The 20,469-nt window shown below is 40.7% G+C and overlaps 1 protein-coding gene across 17 annotated transcripts in view; it reads left to right on the top strand.

Annotated features, from left to right (window-relative positions):
- The window catches only part of LOC111858509 (EH domain-binding protein 1-like protein 1), a 66,452-nt gene extending 48,977 nt beyond the window's left edge, over positions 1–17,475 (top strand). For 16 of the 17 annotated variants that reach the window (XM_072717138.1, XM_072717141.1, XM_072717140.1 and 13 more), the window contains 10 exons: positions 51–232; positions 453–501; positions 846–1,409; positions 1,634–1,703; positions 2,140–2,198; positions 2,534–2,645; positions 5,649–5,748; positions 6,367–6,440; positions 15,063–15,177; positions 15,994–17,475. In XM_072717138.1, the coding sequence (XP_072573239.1) occupies positions 51–232; positions 453–501; positions 846–1,409; positions 1,634–1,703; positions 2,140–2,198; positions 2,534–2,645; positions 5,649–5,748; positions 6,367–6,440; positions 15,063–15,177; positions 15,994–16,081 (1,413 nt within the window). In that variant the 3' untranslated portion in view covers positions 16,082–17,475. The remainder of the gene's footprint in view (positions 1–50; positions 233–452; positions 502–845; positions 1,410–1,633; positions 1,704–2,139; positions 2,199–2,533; positions 2,646–5,648; positions 5,749–6,366; positions 6,441–15,062; positions 15,178–15,993) is intronic. The other variant, XM_072717139.1, reaches the window with a different exon arrangement.
- The last annotated feature ends 2,994 nt before the right edge of the window (positions 17,476–20,469 follow it).

Raw genomic sequence — 20,469 nt, forward strand, 5'->3', positions numbered from 1 at the left:
TTGCTTAAAGCTTCTTTTCTGCTGTAACCCTAAAACTATATATCTGTCAGCCCCTGCCTCCCAAGGTGTCCACTGCTAATCCTGAATTGGTGGAGTCAAGCCAGTCCCTGCTGCAGTGGTGCCAGGGGGTCACTCAGGGCTATAAGGGTGTGAAAATCAGCAACTTCAGCACCTCCTGGAGGAATGGCATGGCTTTCTGTGCCATCCTGCACCACTTCTGCCCAGACAGGGTGTAGGTACCCCACACCCCCATGTGGTCGTTTTTACCAGATGATTGTTTTCCTTCTCTTTTATCGCTGAATATCAGTGTATGCAGCTTATATATAATGTAACTGAGGAGTGTCATGAGGCTTTTTGGGAGGAAAGCATGAATCACACATGTGGGGTTTTTATTACTGCTTCGTGTGAAATATGAATATTATATCCTTGTGTAACACTTCCTGAATTCTTAGGAATTATGAAATGCTGGACCCATATGACATCAAAGAAAATAACAGAATGGTGAGCTCCCGCTTTCCATTTGACGTGAACTGTACACACCACACAGTATCTTCACAGTTTCCATTGTCCCTGACTATAGTGACAAGATTAACCTCCCTGGGAAAAAACAATGAATGGCCTCCAGCTTGATGTATGCAAATTCCTGTATATATTTTTAAATTTAATGATACCGGAATATTTCATTCCAATCATATATGCATTATATGTGCAGTGGTGATACAGCAAGCTGTATCAAGGATATGAATACAGAGGTAAAAAAAAATGTACCTTGAAGAATGTATTGTCTAACATTCAGATCCATAAGAGCATTCATTGTTCACCTCAGTCCTCCTCTTCCCTTTCAGGCATTCAGCGGATTTGCAGACCTGGGCATTTCCCCGCTGTTGTCGTCCTCGGACATGATGCTGCGGGCTGTGCCTGACCGACTGATCGTGATGACCTACCTGAGCCTCATCCGCACGCACTTCACTGGGCAGCAGCTCAGCGTGGTGCAGATCGAGCACAACAGCAGCCAGTCCAGCTACAGCGTGGAGGGGCCCCCCAGCAGCACTGACACACATGAGGCTTTTCGCTACTGTGCCCAGAGGCTGCAGGCTGGGGCCACCCTGCAGGAGACTGAGGGCAAGTTGCCGGAGGAACCGACTCAGTTCAATGGGAACTTGGTCCCGCCTCCGAGAAACAAGCGTGTCCTGAAAGCTGAGGAAGGTAGGGCGACAAGTCAGCAGGAAGGACAGGAGGCAGCACTGCCCCCCGTCGCCCCTCCCAGATGCCGCGCTGCAGCCTCCAGGTCCAGCTTCATCCGTGTGCGAGATGCAGACCTTGTGAAGAAGCGACGTTCCCAGCAGAGGAGTCTGTCTATGGAGGATGCAGATGTGCCTGAACAGAGTGCCCCCCACAGGAGTGCAGAGGTAACACATATTCCCTGCTCAAAAGGTAACAAGGTCCAGCTATTTATCTAGCTGGGTTTCCATTTCCATGGAGATGGGGACATTCAAACCTCAGATATGTACTTGCAGTCTGAGAGTCTGGTGTATCGATGTATCAGTTTCACCACATGGTTGTCTTTTTCCCTTGTACTGTTTACATCATCTTTACTGGCCATCAGACAGGTTTGTCTCGCTCTTCCCCATAGGGTTCTGAGATGCAGAGAGATAGCAAGTTGAAACGTGGGTCTTCTGGTACGAGTGAGCCTGGCGAGTCAGGTACACACTTAGTCTGACTTCCAACCTGTTTTTGCTGAGAAATCCCAGTTTGGGTTGAGGTGCTATGGGCTGTACATGCTGAAAAAGCTGAAAAAAGCCAGATAGAAAGTCAGTGCTGAGGTAAGAAGTAGGTTTGATTCATTTTAACAAGAAAAGCAAACACTCAAAGTAATTTCTACTAAATTAATTTCATTTCTCTTTTGTTATTTTTTATAACGTGTATTTTTGGTCAGTGTCTCTTCAGAGACAGCTGTCTACTGTTTTATATTTGAAAGAGAAATTACATTTATTTTTGTTCCTTTGGAATTTTAATGTAATATTGTTGGTGTGTCTGAGAATTCCAGGCCCCTGTGCATTATAAAGTATTGTGCTGCACTGTTACAGAGGGAATGTGAAGGCACTGTCTAACGTTTTATGTATGTGTGTGAAATCTTAGCAGTTGCAGAGCCTGGTGTGATGGGGGAAGAGGGTGGACTTCAGGAGGATGAGAGTACAGTCAGTGTACCAAAATTTTTTTCAACCATAATTTAAAAAGAAATATATTTTACTTTATTATTGCAATTCCGTAAAATATATTTGTGTGAAGTTATAAAATTAAATAATATATACTCCATAACCTATATGACTCAAATTCTCAAGGATTGGAATAGAGAACCCCTTGCCTAGAAAACATTACATTTATTTTTGTTCCTTTGGAATTTTAATGTAATATTGTTGGTGTGTCATAAGTATTTTATACTTATGTGCTATATTTGTGTGTAACTTATCTCTTACATATTTTGTATGTTTGTGCACTTATGTTTGACACTGGATTTGCATGGCGTCCCCAGGACATCAGTCAGTATGTGCAGAGTGAGATGCAAGCCCTAGAAAGTGAACAGAGGCACATTGATAACAGAGCCAATGTGGTAGAGAAGGCCCTGAGACAACTGATGGAGAAAGGTAAGGGCCTGGTAAGCTGCAAGGAGCAGGCAGCTGAAATGTAGTACTGTAGCTTAACGCATTTCACGGCATTTCAGGCGGAATTACTAAACAAATTTCGCCAGTCTTTATTCGAAAAATATTCTATTAACCCTGCACCCACTACACATGGAGATAAGTGTATGGAGTATGGATCAAAATATTTATTTCTTTCCATACAAAATGAGATATTACTTGTTGCTCAAAAGGACTTTTAAAGTACAGTGCCCTCCATAATGTTTGAGGCCAAGACACCACATGCTCCTGTGCTTCACTGTTTAAATTGTAATCAAACAATTTTAATCAAACAATTCACATATGATTAAAGTGAACATTCTAGATTTTGATTTTTGTTTCACCTTGTAGAAATCGCAGCACGTTTTTCACAGTCCTCCATTTCAGGGCACCGTAAAGTTTGGTGTGTTTAGTACTTTGCTGCATATCCCCTTCATAGAGTGACTGCTCCAAGTTTGCGTTTCATAGACATGAGCAGGTGCTGAGAATTTTCCCTGCAGTAGAGGCCAGGCCAGCAGATCCTGCTTATTTGAGAGGCTTGTCCCTTTTAAGTTTCCTCTTCAGCATATGCAAGGAATGCTCCATTTAGGATTTAGGTCGGCTGACTGAATCCGGAATCCATCCATCCATCTATCCATTGTCCAACCAGCTTATCCTACTGGGTCGTGGGGGGTCTGAATCCGGAATCAAGAATTTCTATTTTTTTTGCTTTGAAAATCTCCCGTGTGGCTTTAGCATGATGTTTGGGATCATTGTCTTGCCATAGAATGAAATTTGAAGGCATTTACGTAGGCAGATAAGAGGTTCCTGTACCCCTTAGAATTCACTGTGACATCAGCAGTTTCATCATCACAAGTGCTTCAGTACCTGTGGCAGCCATACATGCCCAGGGCATCACACCCCTCCCACCACGTTTTGCAGATGAGCTGGTATGCTTTGCATCTTGGCCAGTTCCTTTTCATCTCCACTCTTTCCTCTTGTTATCACCCTGATGCAGGTTAATTTTGATCTCATATGTCCATAAGACCTTTTACCAGAATTCTGCAGGCTTTTTAAGTACTGAAGAAACTGGAACTTCACATTCATTCTCAATTCAGTTCTGAATGGTGCATAACCCTGCCTCATAATAGCTTCTTTCATTGGTACAACTCTGGTCCTCATGTTGAACTGGAAACTACAGACTCCAAAGGTGATCAAAACAAGCCAAGGTGTCTAATGCCTGCACTAAGCCAAATGTTCCAAACATTATGATGCCCTGAAATGCAGGGACAGTGTGTAAAAAGTCCAGTAGTTTCATGGTGAAACTGAAATGTATGCAAATATTCTTAAATTTAGAACTGTGAAGCTCATGGGCAAATCAAGGAAAAATGTGTCTTTGACCCAAACATGGAGGGCACTGTAGCCTTGAAACAAGGGCTCAATGATATTGGAGAAATTCACTTTGCAATACAGTGGTACCTCAGAACTCGAACTTAATCCGTTCAGAACTCCGGATCGAATCCTAAAAAGTTTGAGTTCTGATCAAATTTTCCCCATAAGAAATAATGGAAAACCAATGAATCGGTTCCCGGCCCCCAAAAATTACACCTAAATATGTTTTTCTTAGCATTTAAACACAAAATGAACCAGATAAAACAAGAGCATATACTGTACTAAACACATCTAAGCACATTTATCAAAACAGTAATTTGTAAAGTAAGAAAATAAATGTATCCAAACAATGTGTAAAGTTAAAAAAAAAAGAAACAATGTGTCCTGCCCCGATCGTCCGCTCCTTCCGTGTGCCACGCCCCCTCGTTAACCCCATGTGGAATCCCCGTGTGATCAGCTGTTTCTGGTTGTTGTCATTAGTCCTCTGTACTTAGTCAGATTGAGTTTCAGTTTGTTTCCCCAGTCCGGTCATTGTATTGTCCCTCTGCATTTTGCCTGCCTTACCTGTAATTAAACCCCGTATTCCCCAATACCCTGACGTCTGCACCTTTGTCTCCACTCCATCCCTGCTTGGCACAGCAATATTATAATTAAATGTATTAATGATTTATTATTAATATTAAAATAATTAATAAGAAATCTTTATTTTTTAATGTATTTTATCATATAATAATTACTGTTACTGTCTGTCATTGTCTAAATGTATTTTTACTGTCTAAATATAGGTATTCAGCTAGTGTAAACATGCAGGATGCTATCACAGCAAATGCGAGGCTGAGACTGAAGCGTTACCCTTTGTTTCCGCTTAGAGACGTGCCGCATGACTCATTTCCCCGTGCGTACAAGTTATCTTAGGTCGGTGTTCACCATTCGACTTCTGAGATTCAAATCGAGTTCTAGGTAAAAATTTTTTTAACTGGTTGGTTCGACTTTTAAGAAATTCGAGTTCTTATGAGTTTGAGAACCGAGGTACCACTATATTGATGATATTTATAAAACAAAATAGGAAGTTAAAGATTTACCCAAAATAAACGAGTCAGATAGAACTCATTATCTCCTAATAGAGTCCGTCTTTACTTTGAAATTCAAAGCAGTACTTCACATTCTAGTTAATTCACCATAAAGTGTCTACTGGTACCCTGACGATTCATTCTTATTTAAATTATTTTCTGAATGAATTTCACAGAACCTGAATTTCAAGAGCATTTTTAATGACAACCACAACAACCTAAATGTATATATAAAATGAACAGCAGCAGTGTAATCAGATTACACTTATTGTCACAAAAATGAATATCTTCTGGTGATCAGTTCTTGTTTGCTTGTTTGGCTCAGTCATTTTTGTGAATTTTCTCACTAACATCTTATGAGTGAGCAAGGGTGAGAATGATTGTGATTATCTTGTAGAGTGTAAACCTCAGAACAGAGTTTTATTTGAAAATTACAGTGAAATATACAGGCTCTTGAAAGGCAAACTCCATTTTGGAAGAGTGGGTCAGTCCCAGCATCTGGGTCAACAGTGTGGTTCTCCTGCCTTAGGCAACGACCGTGCCGAGGAGGAGAAGCTGATCCAGGAATGGTTTACTCTAGTAAATAAGAAGAATGCCCTCATCCAGAGACAGGATCACCTGCAGCTTCTGTGAGACCTTCCCCTCTTCTGTTTGTCTGTCCACCTTTCCTGATATGTGATCCTATGTCTCGTCATCTCAGTTGTAACCCCTGGAAGCTTCATTTGCTGTGGCTGATAATACTATTATGAGGATTTCTTATTTATATCAGCAATAACAATCACAACAGCTGATTATCTTCCAGCAGGATCATCTTAATCATTTACTTAATTTGAATGTAGGTATTGAAAATAAGCAATTATATTAAAACACTATATAGTAGTAGAGATGACTGCCTGGTACAGTAGTTCAGTGTTGTGGGTTCAATTTCCACTCTAGAGGTAATTTGATTTCCTCCCGCTAAAAAGATATGTGGTTTGAGAGAATTTACTGTTCGTAAATTTCTCTTTGTAACATCAGTTCCCATCCAGAGAATGCTACTGTTTGTGACCTGTGCTTCCTGGAATCATGAGTTGAATAATTGGTTATGGAAGGTCATTGAATGGACTTGCCTGTATTTACATTTAAAATACTACCAGCTCACACTGGCAGGAATTATGACAAAATGCTTGTAGTCACGGTGATATGACTACATCATTTGTATACCCGTCTGGTCCTGGGTTTAACCCATGCCATCTGGTTTGACCCAGGCAAGAGGAGCGGGACCTTGAGAGGAGGTTTGAGCTGCTGAACCGAGACCTGAGAGCCATCATGGCCACAGAAGGTAAGTTCACTAACCACAGTCCCTATTGTCAGCAGGGCAATCGTACCAGTAAGTGCATGCTTTAAATAACAATCACTCTTATTATGGCATATATCCTAGTTTGTCCTAAAAAACAACTTCTCTGTTTCCCTAGTTGAAAAAAGTTGAGGCACGGCAAGTTTATTTATATAGCACATTATTCAATTCAATTTATGTTAATATAGTGCCTTTCACAACAGAGTTTTCCCAAGGGGCTTTACATGGATGTGTTGTGATACATTACATCGTTAGAGAGAGTAATACAGGATGAGAAAAAGGAAGTAAAGAAAATGAGTAAAGAAAGCCAGATGACAACAGAGCAGAGGAACCAAAAACTCCCATGTAAGGGGAAAAAATGCCTCTGAGGGTCCAAGGTCAACTGGCTGCCCAACCCCCCTGGGCACTAACATTACTGAACACAGAAAAGAGTGGACATGCTTACTAAAAGCTAGGTGTAAGCTGTGCTTAAGGATCAAGACAAAGTCCAGCAATGAGTCTATTATCCATGTTGGCCTGTGTAGGGTGGTCAAAGTCCATCAATAAGTCTGTTCTCCGTGCTGGCCTGTGTAGGGTACCAGTGAAGGCTGCACCCTCGATGATAGTTCTTAGGTCTCATTCGTGATTTCACCCCTCCATGGGACTGAACCAGGACTCCAGCTCAGATGGTGCCCACCTTCTGATAGGAAGCTGGTGCCCAACCATAGTTACTGTGTGTTATGTGTTAGGTAAGCTAAACTGAAGTAATAGGTGTTCAGTCAATATTTTAGGACTGAGACCGAATCGGCATCCAAAACATAAGCTGATAAACCATTTCACAGTATTTGGGCTCTGTAGCAGAATGCTGTACCACCCACTGTCACTTTATTTATGAGTGGAACGACAAGGAAACCTGTATTCTGTGATCTGAGTGGACGATGGAGCTTGTAAACTTGAAGTAATTCTGTCAGGTAGGCAGGAGCTAGACCTTTAAGTGCCTTATATGTAAGTAGGAGAATTTTGAAGTCAGTCCTGAACCTAACATGCAGCCAATGCAGGGAGCTAAGAACAGGGGTCATGTGGTCAAACTTCCTGCTCCTGGTGATAATTCGAGCTGCTGCATTTTGAATACGCTGCAAGGTGTTTAATGTGCAGTGTGTGCTCCCAGATAACACAGCATTACAGTAGTTTAGCCTACTGTATACAAGGGCATGTATCAATTTCTTTGTGTATTGAATAGTAAAAAATCGTCGCAGTTTGGCGATGTGGCATAGCTATAAGAAGCACGCCTTTGATACTGCATTTACATGTGATTTAAACGAGTGGCCTCTGTCTGTTGTGTCTTACAACATTCTGCCTTATAATAAATTGAGAAACACTGGAGGTAACCACTTTCTATGCCTTGCTTTTATCCATGTGCATACGCACAGATAATGGTTAACAATATATATACACCACAAAAAGTAGATCCATTAACACAATATACATAAGAACTCCTCCCTCGCAGCACTGAAGCTATATCAAAAAAAATATATATATATATACACTCACCTAAAGGATTATTAGGAACACCTGTTCAATTTCTCATTAATGCAATTATCTAATCAACCAATCACATGGGAGTTGCTTCAATGCATTTAGGGGTGTGGTCCTGGTCAAGACAATCTCCTGAACTCCAAACTGAATGTCAGAATGGGAAAGAAAGGTGATTTAAGCAATTTTGAGCGTGGCATGGTTGTTGGTGCCAGACGGGCCGGTCTGAGTATTTCACAATCAGCTCAGTTACTGGGATTTTCACGCACAACCATTTCTAGGGTTTACAAAGAATGGTGTGCAAAGGGAAAAACATCCAGTATGCGGCAGTCCTGTGGGCAAAAATGCCTTGTTACCACTGTGCAGGCTGGTGGTGGTGGTGTAATGGTGTGGGGGATGTTTTCTTGGCACACTTTAGGCCCCTTAGTGCCAATTGGGCATCGTTTAAATGCCACGGCCTACCTGAGCATTGTTTCTGACCATGTCTATCCCTTTATGACCACCATGTACCCATCCTCTGATGGCTACTTCCAGCAGGATAATGCACCATGTCACAAAGCTCGAATCATTTCAAACTGGTTTCTTGAACATGACAATGAGTTCACTGTACTACAATGGCCCCCACAGTCACCAGATCTCAACCCAATAGAGCATCTTTGGGATGTGGTGGAACGGGAGCTTCGTGCCCTGGATGTGCATCCCACAAATCTCCATCAACTGCAAGATGCTATCCTATCAATATGGGCCAACATTTCTAAAGAATGCTTTCAGCACCTTGTTGAATCAATGCCACGTAGAATTAAGGCAGTTCTGAAGGCGAAAGGGGGTCAAACACCGTATTAGTATGGTGTTCCTAATAATCCTTTAGGTGAGTGTATATACTGTATATTCCCACAATTTTTTTTTTCTTTTCTATAACATATAACATTTAACATTCAAATCTTTTAGGAGGTTTCCTAACTCTGTTAGGGTAACATTCAGTGCATGCTGGGCTAGAGCAAGGTTATTCAACTCACGGTCCTCGAGGTCCGAGCACTGCTGGTTTTCCAGCCTTCCTTTACCTGTCAGTCAGGTGTGAAACCTCTGACCAATCAGAATCAGTAATTATTAAACAACTACCTGGGGGGACTGAAAACACGGCCTGGATTTGGAATGAAGGTCCAGAGTTGAAGAACCCTGGGCTAGAGCTACCAACTGGGTCCTGGCTCTCAGGTGGAGTTGTCTCCTGGTTATCTGTGGTGATTGTGGATTCCTGACCATCACACTCTGGTACAGCCATGTCCTGCAATGAAGTTGGCTGTGCAATTTCTTCCTGTTGGTGGGTGTCAGAAGGCGTAGTGTCTAACAATTGATCTGTATATCGACGCCAGACAACATCATCCCCAATGTCTACAGTATAAGTCAATGGTCCTGTCTGTAAGGCAATGAAACCTTGCTGCCATGACCGGCCATTGTTACAATAGTCGCGAGCCAAAACTCTCTGACCCACACAAAAGGTACGCTGGGTTCGTGACTTTTGACTCTGATTCCAGGTGGCCTGCTTCTGTTGTACATGCCTACATAGGTCAGGCTTCATCAAGTCCAGGCGAGATCTCAGGGGTGAAGTGGTGCAGACACCTTTGAGTCTGTTGGCACCCATTACATATCTTTGTGAGGTCTTCCAGCTGGTGATCAATGCCAGGCCACCAGACATAGCTGCGAGCGAAGTTCTTCATCTTTACCACCCCTAAGTGCCCTTCATGTAACACCTCAAGAACCTTGGTGCGAAGTGATGGTGGAATTATAACACGTGTGCCCCACAAAATGTAACCTTGACTTACAGACAGTTGGTCACGTTGAGATGAGTAGGCTCCACTGCGCAACAAACTGTTTAAAGGATGCAATACAGATTTGGAAGGAACTTGTAATAATAATTGACCAGTCCCAAGAATGACCGCAATTGAGTTACATTTTGGGGTTTCGGTGCTTTTAGGACTGCTTCAACTGCCCTCTTTATCAGTTCAGTGTCCACAATACTTGATGGAGTTTTTGAAAAATTCACACTTATTTTCATTAACTCACAAGCCAAAGTCTGCTAATCTGTTCAGGACTTTTCCGAGATTCTCTGGATGCTCCCTGTCATCAGCCCCTGTTACAAGAATGTCATCCAGGTAGCACTGAGCGCCAGGAATGCCTTTTAAGGCTTGTTCTATAGCCTTCTGCCATATGGCTGGTGCTGAAGCCACTCCAAAAACCAAACGGTTATACTGGTACAGGCCTTTAGTCTTGTCAATAGTGAAATACTTTCTGGATGCATCCTCTATTTCCATTTGTAGGTATGCTTGTGCAAGGTCAATTTTTGAAAATGTTTCTCCTCTGCCCAGAGATGCAGAGATATCATCTATATGGGGTAAGAGATATTGTTCAGTTTTTAACACTGGGTTCACTGTCACTTTGAAGTCACCACAGATGCGCACAGTGCCATCACTCTTTATGACTGGCACAATTGGTGTCGCCCATTCCGACCACTCCACTTTTGTCAGTATGCCTTCCCTTTCTAGTCTTTGCAATTCCGCTTCTACTTTGGGGCGCAGGGCATTTGGCACTGGCCTTATAATACAATCTGGGCTTTCATATGTTTAAATGTGCCAATGCCATCCCGAAAAACCTGTGCATACTGTGAAAGTAGCTCATTAAAACTTTTATTTATGGACTGGTTGCTTGATTTTTCTAGGGTTTGCATGGCTTTGATTTGACTGCCAATCCAGCTGTATCCGTTTCAGCCACTCACGTCCCAACAGTGGTACACCCCCTTTATTATTACATAAAGTGGCAACTTATGCGTTTTCCCTGTGTATTTCACATTTACATTAATTGTTCCCAAGGGCGCTATTTTCTCACCAGTATATGTTTTTAACATTACAGGGGCTGTCTCCAGGATGCAATATGCAAAACGGTCCTTATAGCAGATCATTGACAGGGTTGATCCTGTGTCCAGCTCCATCTTAAAAGGCGCACCTTCCACTTCAAGGGACACCCACAAGATTCCTCTGTCTGTCTCTTTAAGTGAATAGATATCAAAATAAGCTAGCTCGTTTTCAGATGAGTCTGAAGTGGTAGCATTCATTAGCATTCATTTCGTGTACGTTTTTATGTTTCTGTTTGTTCTTTGCGAAGTTTTTGTCACGTGGGCGGGTTTTACACATTTTCTGAATATGCCCTGGTTTCTGACATTGACTACACACTTTGTCTTGAAACCAGTACTCAAAAGCATTATGTGACTTTTTCCCACACCAGTAGCAGGTGTCGCTTTCAATTTATGTGCGTTACACTCTGTCACGATCTTCTGCTGCAGCTCGAGAGTATCCTTAGCGGCTGTCTCCATTGACACTGCAATTTCTATAGCACGGGGCAGGGTTAATGTATGCTCAGTCAAGAGTCGTTTTTGTATACAGTGGTTCCTCAGTACTCAAACTCATTAGAACTCAAATTTCTTAAAAGTCGAACAAACCAGTTAGACAAAAATGACCTAGAACTCAATTTGAATCTCAGAAGTCGAATCGTGAACGCCGACCTAAGATAACTTGTACACGTGGGGAAATGAGTCACGCGGCACATCTCTCAGCAGAAACAAAGGGTAATGCTTCAGTCTCAGCTTCGCATTCACTGTGATAGCATCGTTTGTTTTTGATAGTGCTGATACTGTATCAGGTAATACACTATACTTTATATCATTTTGGTAGTCATTGCTCAACAAAAAGTTACACAATAGTTGTACAAATGTTACAACCTAAAACTTTGATGATTTACAAACAAATTAACAAATACAAAGTAATAATAAAAATAAACAATGGGCCGCATGGCATACACTCTCTCTCAATTTTTTTTCTCATTTTTTTGTTCCTACATTAAATATAAACCCTTAGTATGACTTAAGGTAGTAGTGCTGTGTCTGGGTTTATGAAAAAGGTGTCATTGTTTTTTTTTTTTAACTTTACACATTGTTTGGATACATTTATTTTCTTACTTTACAAATTACTGTTTTGATAAATGTGCTTAGATGTATTTAGTATATGCTCTTCTTGTTTTATCCTGTTAATTTTTTGTTTAAATGCTAAAAAAACATATTTAGGTGTATTTGTTTTGGGTCGGGAACCAATTAATTGGTTTTCCATTATTTCTTATGGGGAAAATTCGATCAGAACTCAAACTTTTTAGGATTCGAATCCGAGTTCTGAATGGATTAAGTTTGAGTTCTGAGGTACCACTGTATTTTCATTATGGAATTCTCCAAATTCAGAGTGCTCTGTGAGCCTTCTCAGTTCTGCTACGTACTCCGTTACAGTCTCCATCTTTGTTTAAGTTAGGGTTCAAGTGATTTTGCAAGACTTCCACTATTTGGTTGAATGTTTTCTCAGCTGGTTTCGCTGGTGCCGCAAGACTGCGAAGCAAGTTGTATGTTTTAGCTCCCATTAAGCTAAGTAACACGGCAACTTTCTTTCCGTCATTAATCTTGTTCGCCAAGCAGTATTGTTCTAGTCTCACAACATACGTGGCCCAGTCCTCCACCAAACTATCAAAACTGTCCATTTTCCCCACACAACTGGACATTTTCCGCTTTAGTCTGTTCACTTTTTCGGATGTTTAATTTGTTTTACTCGCAGCACCTCTTTGCACTGCGTGTCCTGGGTTGCTACCGCCTCCGGCGCATGCACCTGTTTTCCGATGCTCATTCCTCCCCGTTGCTTTCTTGAGATGGCTCCGTACAAAATCAATTTTAGTTTGATTGTATGGTGCAAACAAGGGTTCACATAAACTCTCGTCGCCAGTTGTTGTGTTTTACAACATTCTACCTTATAATAAATTGAGAAACACTGCAGGTAACCACTTTCTATGCCTTGCTTTTTTATTGAACTCGTTGTATTACACAGAGAACTTATATCCGTGTGCATACGCACACATAATGGTTAACAATATATATACACCACAAAAAGTAGATTCATTAACACAATATACATAACAGTATCTAAGGCCCCGTTTACACTGTCTGTTAAATGCGACCTAATTCCGATTTTTTGCTCATATGTGACACAGATCGGATCTGTTCTGTGACAGTGTAAATGGGAAAAAAACGCATGCATTCGGATATTTCGAGATCGGTTTCAGGCCTCATTCATATGTGGAAATAAATCAGATATAAATCAGATATGGGCCAATGCTACTGTAATGTAAACAGGCAGATCGGATTTTCTGAGGCATTGCGTTCTGTACAGCATTAAACTGCGTACGTGAAGCGTACGTGAAAAGTACGTGGGAAGTACGTGTGGAAGCGTAACATTAAAAAAACACACGAAACATGGAGGAGGAAAGTGTAGGGCAGTGGTCGGCGCCTGAAATAGCCTACCTTCTCACCCTGTGGGGAGAAGAATCCGTTCAGGATAAAATTAAAGGTTCCTACAGAAACAAATCTGTTTTCGAGGATATTTCGGCTGCAATGATGGCCCTTTTCCTCCTCCTTCGCCTCAAAATCGTGATGTTGTTCGGCGAACTTCGCATACATCGCAAAGCTATCATAAAACAAATTTCGTGTTCGTCCGTCTTGGCTACGGTGTCGTGCAAAACCCCCCGTTGAGCATGCGTGAAATTATAGCAAGTGTAAACACACGAATCGGATATGGGTCACAATTAAAAAGACCGTGTAAACAGACGGTCCAAAAAATCGGATATAGGCAACAAATCGGAATTAGGCATCAAGACCTGCAGTGTAAACGGGGCCTTAGATGACACCTAGGTTATGGGCTGAGCTGCTGAGGGAAAAGTTCAGCCCTTTGGAGTGGAGTGCAGAGATTATAGAATTCCGATCTGCAGACCTGCCTCCAAACAACAGAACCTCGGAATTCTGAGCATTTAGTGATAAAAAGTTTTCAGGCATCCAGGTCTTGACTTCGTTAAAGCAATTAGCTAAAGTGACAATATATGTGGTGTCATTAGGCGTAACTGAAATGTGTATTTGAGTGTCATTGGCATAGGAGTGATAGTTAACATTATGTTTTCTCATTATGTATCCTAATCAATAAAGGGTCAAGCACTGATCCCTGTGGTACTCCATATTTGACCGGTGACATTGACAATGGAGTACAAGTATCTGACACTTGAACATATTGATAGCGATTAGTCAAATACGGTTTAAACCACTTCAACACCGTTCCACACAACCCAACCTCAAATATACATCTTTGTAATGGGATAGAATGGTTGAATGTCAAAAGCAACACTAAGGTTCAGAAACATTAGCACAGTCACGCTGTCAGCATCAGTTGCCATTATGTCAGTTTGACTTTAGTTAAGACAGCTTCAGTCCTGTGTCCCGGGTGGAGGCCCGACTTAAAAAATCCAGTATGTTGTGTCTTTCCAAGTATGAGTGAAGTTGAGCAGCAACTATCTTCTCCAAAATTTTTGACAAAAATGGTAGGTTAAAGATAGGTCAGTAATTGCTCAGCTCCTGTGGATCCAAACTTGGCTTCTTCAGTAGTGGCCTGATTACTGCTACTTTAAGTTGGTCAGGGACATCACCTGATAACAGGGATGCATTCATTATGGCAGTTATAGGTCGATGCATTCATTATGGCAGTTAAAGGTCTTGCCAGAATACCCAGGGATTCTTTAAGAAGCTTAGTGGGGATTGGATCCAGTGGACAAGTGGTTAACTATAATAGTTTTTAGCTCTTGTTCATTAATTAATTCAAAAACATTAAGGGTGTGTTCACATTATCATGCACAGAGGTCCATGGGCGTCGCCGCCGTTAAATCTGAGGGGGACGTGTCCCCCTCACATTTCATAATTATTCATTTGGAGCCCCCCACATTTAACATAAAATATTAGTTTTATGCCAGTGTCCCCCCCCCCCCCCCCCCACATTCAAAATGCTTCTGACAACCCTTGCAGAGATCATTCAATGTGCTTTATCGAAATAAACAGGTATTATAAGCATAAAAATGATAACAGTAAAATACGCAGAAGTGCAAAAGTAGTGTAATACCCCATTGAAAGTAAGACTTTACTATGGAATGCATACCCTGCCAGACCCGGTCTCACTTTCACTCTCCCTGCCCCAGAGGGGCTAAAGACAGAGGCCCAGCAGCACAGGGAGCAGCTGCTGCTGCAGGAGCTGGTGTCACTTGTCAACCAGAGAGACAAGCTGGTCCAGGACATGGACGCCAAAGAGAGACGGTAAGCCGCTGTTTTCCTTCATTTTTTTCCAGTGTGATCATCTAGCTTCACTGCAATTTCCTTTCATACATTATGGATTATCGATTAGCAGATGGTTAAAATGAAAATGACCTGTGTCAGTGTCCAGATCCACTGCAGCTAAATAAAAATATTGCTGTTTGCCACAATTTTTGCATGCACTCAGCACATAAATGTAATCCTTTTTTGGACTGTGTAGCATTTTTATACACTTCATGATGCAATGCTGTCAGAATTATTCATGTTCCTAAAATTATGCAGTAGTCTTCAATATTATTCATATATATCATCACTCTAGACGGACATGCAGAAAGGAGACTGTAACAAACTGAACAGTTATCTTAATGACATCACTGATTGTACATTAAGAAGTTGTCAACTTATCAATATACATAATAAATACTCATTAATACTTTGTCATACCTGTACATTACAATCTATTTCAACTGCATTAAAATGCATTTGTTTTAGCATTGAGAAGCCACTTTATTTTAAAACAAATGTCATTTCTGTCTACACTGGGTGTTGTTTTGTAAAATCTTGAAAGTTTTGGAAATAACAGGATAAAATAAAATTAGAGCTTGAAATCATTCTCAGATTTGAATAAAGGAAGTCAAGAGCTCCTAGCACATACCAATAGGGGTCAGCCTGTGTCTAAGAACTACAGAAAGGGCTTCTAAAATAATTAAAATGGCAGCTATTTTAAACTGTAGAAAAGTGCTGCTCACCTGTACTGATCAAATAGCCTCCAACTGCTGTTCCTTCACAGTTTTGTGCTTGTCTCTAATTGGCCCACAGGGCACTGGAGGAGGACGAGAGACTAGAACAAGGCCTGGAACAGAGACGCAGAAAGTACAGTCGCAAAGAGAAGTGTGCACTGCAGTGAGAGTGCAGCTGCGAAGAGCAGTGTGCACTGCAGTGAGAGGGCAGCCGTGAAGAGAAGTGTGCACTGCAGTGAGAGGGCAGCTGCGAAGAGCAGTGTACACTGCAGTGAGAGGGCAGCTGCACCTCTCAGCCATCAACAGCAGCTGGTGTCTTTCATATTATAAGACTCATCCCAAGACACTTTTGAACCGAGGACTGAATGGATTTCTTGTTGACAAATTTTTGAGTGTTCTTTATTTCATAACTATTGTGTGCCTGTTCATTTCTGCCTGTTTTTCATATAAGACCATAATTCTAATTTTAAAAATAATTGTTGATATTATTGATACCTGATTTATTTTAATGTAAGAGAACCTCTATTGTGTTAAACACATGTTTTGTTTGGTAAATGGGCTCATTTTGCTTCTGCTGGATTGTCAAGTAACATCATAAGGGGCTTTTGGGATGAGCCATCAAGGCTCTGCCTCTGGACATCATGTCTAGGAAAATACTGTAAAGTATAGTGTAGAACATCAATGCCATATGAACGTTTTGGAGGGCAATATATGCTGGAGTATATTTTTGAATATTGTGATGAAAAGATGAGATATAGCGATTGAATGATAGCAAAGAACATTCAGGTTTATGTTTATTTGTAGTTTACCTCCTTAATCAATGAATACTTATTTGTCTATTCTTAGTGGCAAAACTGAGACTGCCAAGCGTACTGCGTCAATTATAAGCAAGCAGGCTAGACATGACCAAATTTGCCATTTCTTGTTAAAGTATGCTTTATGGGAATATTCACACCTACATGGGATACTGCTGCACAGACAAACAGTCTTCTGGGAAGGGGATAAATGTTAGACTAAATTGTGTGTTATATGTTTTATAATTTCATCCCCCTCTCATTTATTTTCCAGGGGTACACTGGCACTTTAAACTGAAACCAAATCGCTACTAAATTCAACAGTTCTCACATAAATAGAAACCTTTGATAAAACACATAACAGCTTCAGCTACTTCACTGTCCAAAATTAAGCAAAAAATTAAATGGGCTGTTTGACTTATGGTTTCATCAAGAAAAAGGTGTTGAAAGGTCAAACTCTACTGGTACCTGAATGACTGTCACACTGTGGGTGAGTGAACTGGGCTGAATGTTTCTTGCTGGACGTCCCTCTCCTGGTATCCCTGCTGTTACTGCTCTTGCTGCTGCTGCTGCAGTTCTTTGGCTTGGGATTTTCCCTGTGTTGATGATTATGGATTAAACTAAAAGTGTATTCTAGCCTTTCATTTACATCTTGATTTTTAATCAAATCCCACAGCTGTGTACCTTAGAAAACTTCACTTATCTTTAACGTGTTTGCACTCTTTGTAAAATGTGTGTTAGAAGAATAAAATTATTTTGGACAATAAGTGTGTCTGTGTGTATGTGTGTATATATCTGAAGTCTATATTGCTACTGAGAATTTCATTTTTAAATAATGAACCTGAGACTTTTTTGCAATTTCCTTTGATAAAGGGGTTTTGATTCTGAATCATGTTTAATTCACACCATGGAAAAAACAGCAAGAATGATTGCAGCACAGCAAATTTATGATTCCAGCTCATATTTAGGATAGATTTTATTTTATTATTTATCAACTGGCAGTCAATGCTGTAGATCACATTTTTCATGTTTACAAAAGCTCCCTACAGCTTAATCCTGAATACAGAACATAAACCTCTGTGGGGAATAATATTACAACAAAAGAGCTACAGAGGATTGTTTTAATGCAGCAAAAGGTCAGTGTGTCTTAAAACATTTTAGTGGCATGTTTCACTGCTACTCTGTAACAGCTCTGCCATTCTGGGAAATCAGCAAAACAGGCTGTTCCACTTTGAGTAAATGCTCATAGTCACACCCACATAATACTGCAGTATGTTACAGTACCAGTGAAAGGTTTGGACACACCAAGCCACCTACAAAAGAAAATAATAGCGTGTCCCATTACATGACTTGACTAGCTGGCCTAATTACAGTGGAAATGTTTTGGAGGAGTTTTACCTGATAGTTAAGGAAAAGCAGCCAGTGAGTGCCCGGCATATATGTGGGACCTACTTCAGGACAGCTGGGAAAGCATCCCAGGAGGCCACCTCACAAAACTGCTATAGAGGATACAGTAGGGTCCAATGGATTTGGGGTTGAGGGCCTTGCTCTAGGCCCCAGTGGTGGGATCACTCTGCCAACCACGGGATTTGAACTGGCAACTTTCCGAGTCCCAACTCACAGAGCTGCTCCCCACTCCAAAAACTTATTTTTAAATGTCTTTTATAGTTATTCTAAAATGTAGAGAGTAGTGCAAGTAAACGTTTCTAGGTAAGTGTGTCCAAACTTTTGACTGGTACCGTGTGCACTATACTGACTGGGTGGAATTTTCACTTTCCAAAAGGACAATGACCCTAGACACAAAGCAATGACAATGCAAGAGTGGCTTAATGACTAGTGAATGTCCTTGAGTGGCCCAGCCAGAGCCTGGACTTGAACCCAATCAAACATCTCCAGAGAGACCCGAAACTAGCTGGCCATTGACAATCTACATCCAAGCTGACAATACTTAAGAATCTGCAGAGAAGAATCGCAGAAAACCCCCAAACCCAGGTGGAGTACTACGTATCGATTGGTGAGGAAACAAATAAATTTAAATGCTTTTTGGATAAAGCAGCAACAAAAAAAAATAAAAAATTGAAAAATGTGACAGGCTCTGAATTAGCCCGGAAAGTGCTGCAACACAACAAACAGGATTTATTTATGAAAAAACTTATATTGCCTAAAACAGAAAACAGTTATTGTATTCCCCAGACTTTTTTGAATACATATGGTTTTAGCACTGGTCCGTTGCTGCAGACGCTTTGGTCTTTAAAGCAATAACTCAAAAACCATTTGACAGATCTTTTTCAAACTCAAACAGTACATTTGTCAGCATGATAACTCAAAAATTATTAAACCAATCTTTTCCAAACTTTGTATAGGACATTGTATTGGTGAAGTCCTGGAGTTATGAAAATTTTGAGACAAATTGCACCAAGACTCAAGCAACAGCGCTTAGTGACACAAAGAGAAGGATGAGATAATTAGAGGCTTATCCTTGTGAACAGGATCAATCTATTTGTCAATATTTACTCTACTTACTCTATTGAATCATTGATTGATGTTATTAATATTTCACAAACTATTATATGGATGAAAATCTACACCTATCAATGTACATTTGGTCAGATCCAAAATTATAACTGCAATGACACAAGGCAGCAAAATTGGGACTGTCAGGAGGAGGCAGCCGGGAGCAAAAATGGAGCCCGCAGCCACCATCTTGTGAACACCACCATCTTCCATCTAAACTTACTCTGCTGATTAATATTGACTTTTGGATGCTAAACCCCTGTTTGGAAAAAGTTGTTTTGTATAATCTGGTCCATCTGGTCTATATGAGTTAGCTCATCTAGAAAGCAAATGATAACAGAATTTTCATTTTGGGGGGAACTATCCCTTTAACATTCTAATCAAACACAATAAAAACAGAATTTTATTTTCCTCCCAACCATTCAGCAGCTTCCAGTTCGGTGTACTCAGTAGTGTTGTACTGCTCTGTACCTACTAAAAGCCATGCAGCAGAAGAGGCTATTAGAGTAAGTTATCAGAGGTGAATGAGGAAAACTCAGTATCCATTCGAGCTCCATTTTTAGCAGATAAATGCTATTTCCACCATACAATAAAGAGAATTGCCTTTATAGATATGACCTTATTACCAAGATGATACTTTGGACTGGATTACTTTTACAAAAAGAGTTCTTTGTTCACTGAAATACATATGTAATTTACTCCAGAGTTTTACTCGAGAAGCTAATAATAATAACAGATATGGCAGGTTTGGTCTAGATTGAAATTATAGAATTTTTGGTAATTTTTTCAATAGCAATACATCCCCAGTTAAAAGTAATCCTGTCAGAACAGGGCTTATGCTGGCTTTGTATAACATAGCTAAAGAAATTGATGAGCAAACTTCCCAAACACATTCAGTCCATTTTTTGTTGATTTTGAGACGCGACCGCCAGTGACCTAATGTCAGGCGTCTTCACCATACGTTGCAGTTTCGGAAACCAAAACTCTCAATGCCCTCCTGTAATCCAACTTATCTTTGGATAAATTTCCAAAACTCACTAGATCCACAGAATTTTAAAAGTTCATCTCATGGACTGAATGAGTTTTGAAAATTTGCACTACAGTTAAAATCATACGAAGCCCCTAAAGGGACATAGGTGATTAACATTTTTTTTTTATCATATCTGGTGTGCACCAGATACTAAGTGGTGCTCACCAAATACTTTAGTATCTGGTAAGCACCACTTAGTATCTGGTGCGCACCAGAT

This window comes from Paramormyrops kingsleyae, chromosome 10, assembly GCF_048594095.1.
Source record: "Paramormyrops kingsleyae isolate MSU_618 chromosome 10, PKINGS_0.4, whole genome shotgun sequence".
NCBI lineage: Eukaryota > Metazoa > Chordata > Actinopteri > Osteoglossiformes > Mormyridae > Paramormyrops > Paramormyrops kingsleyae.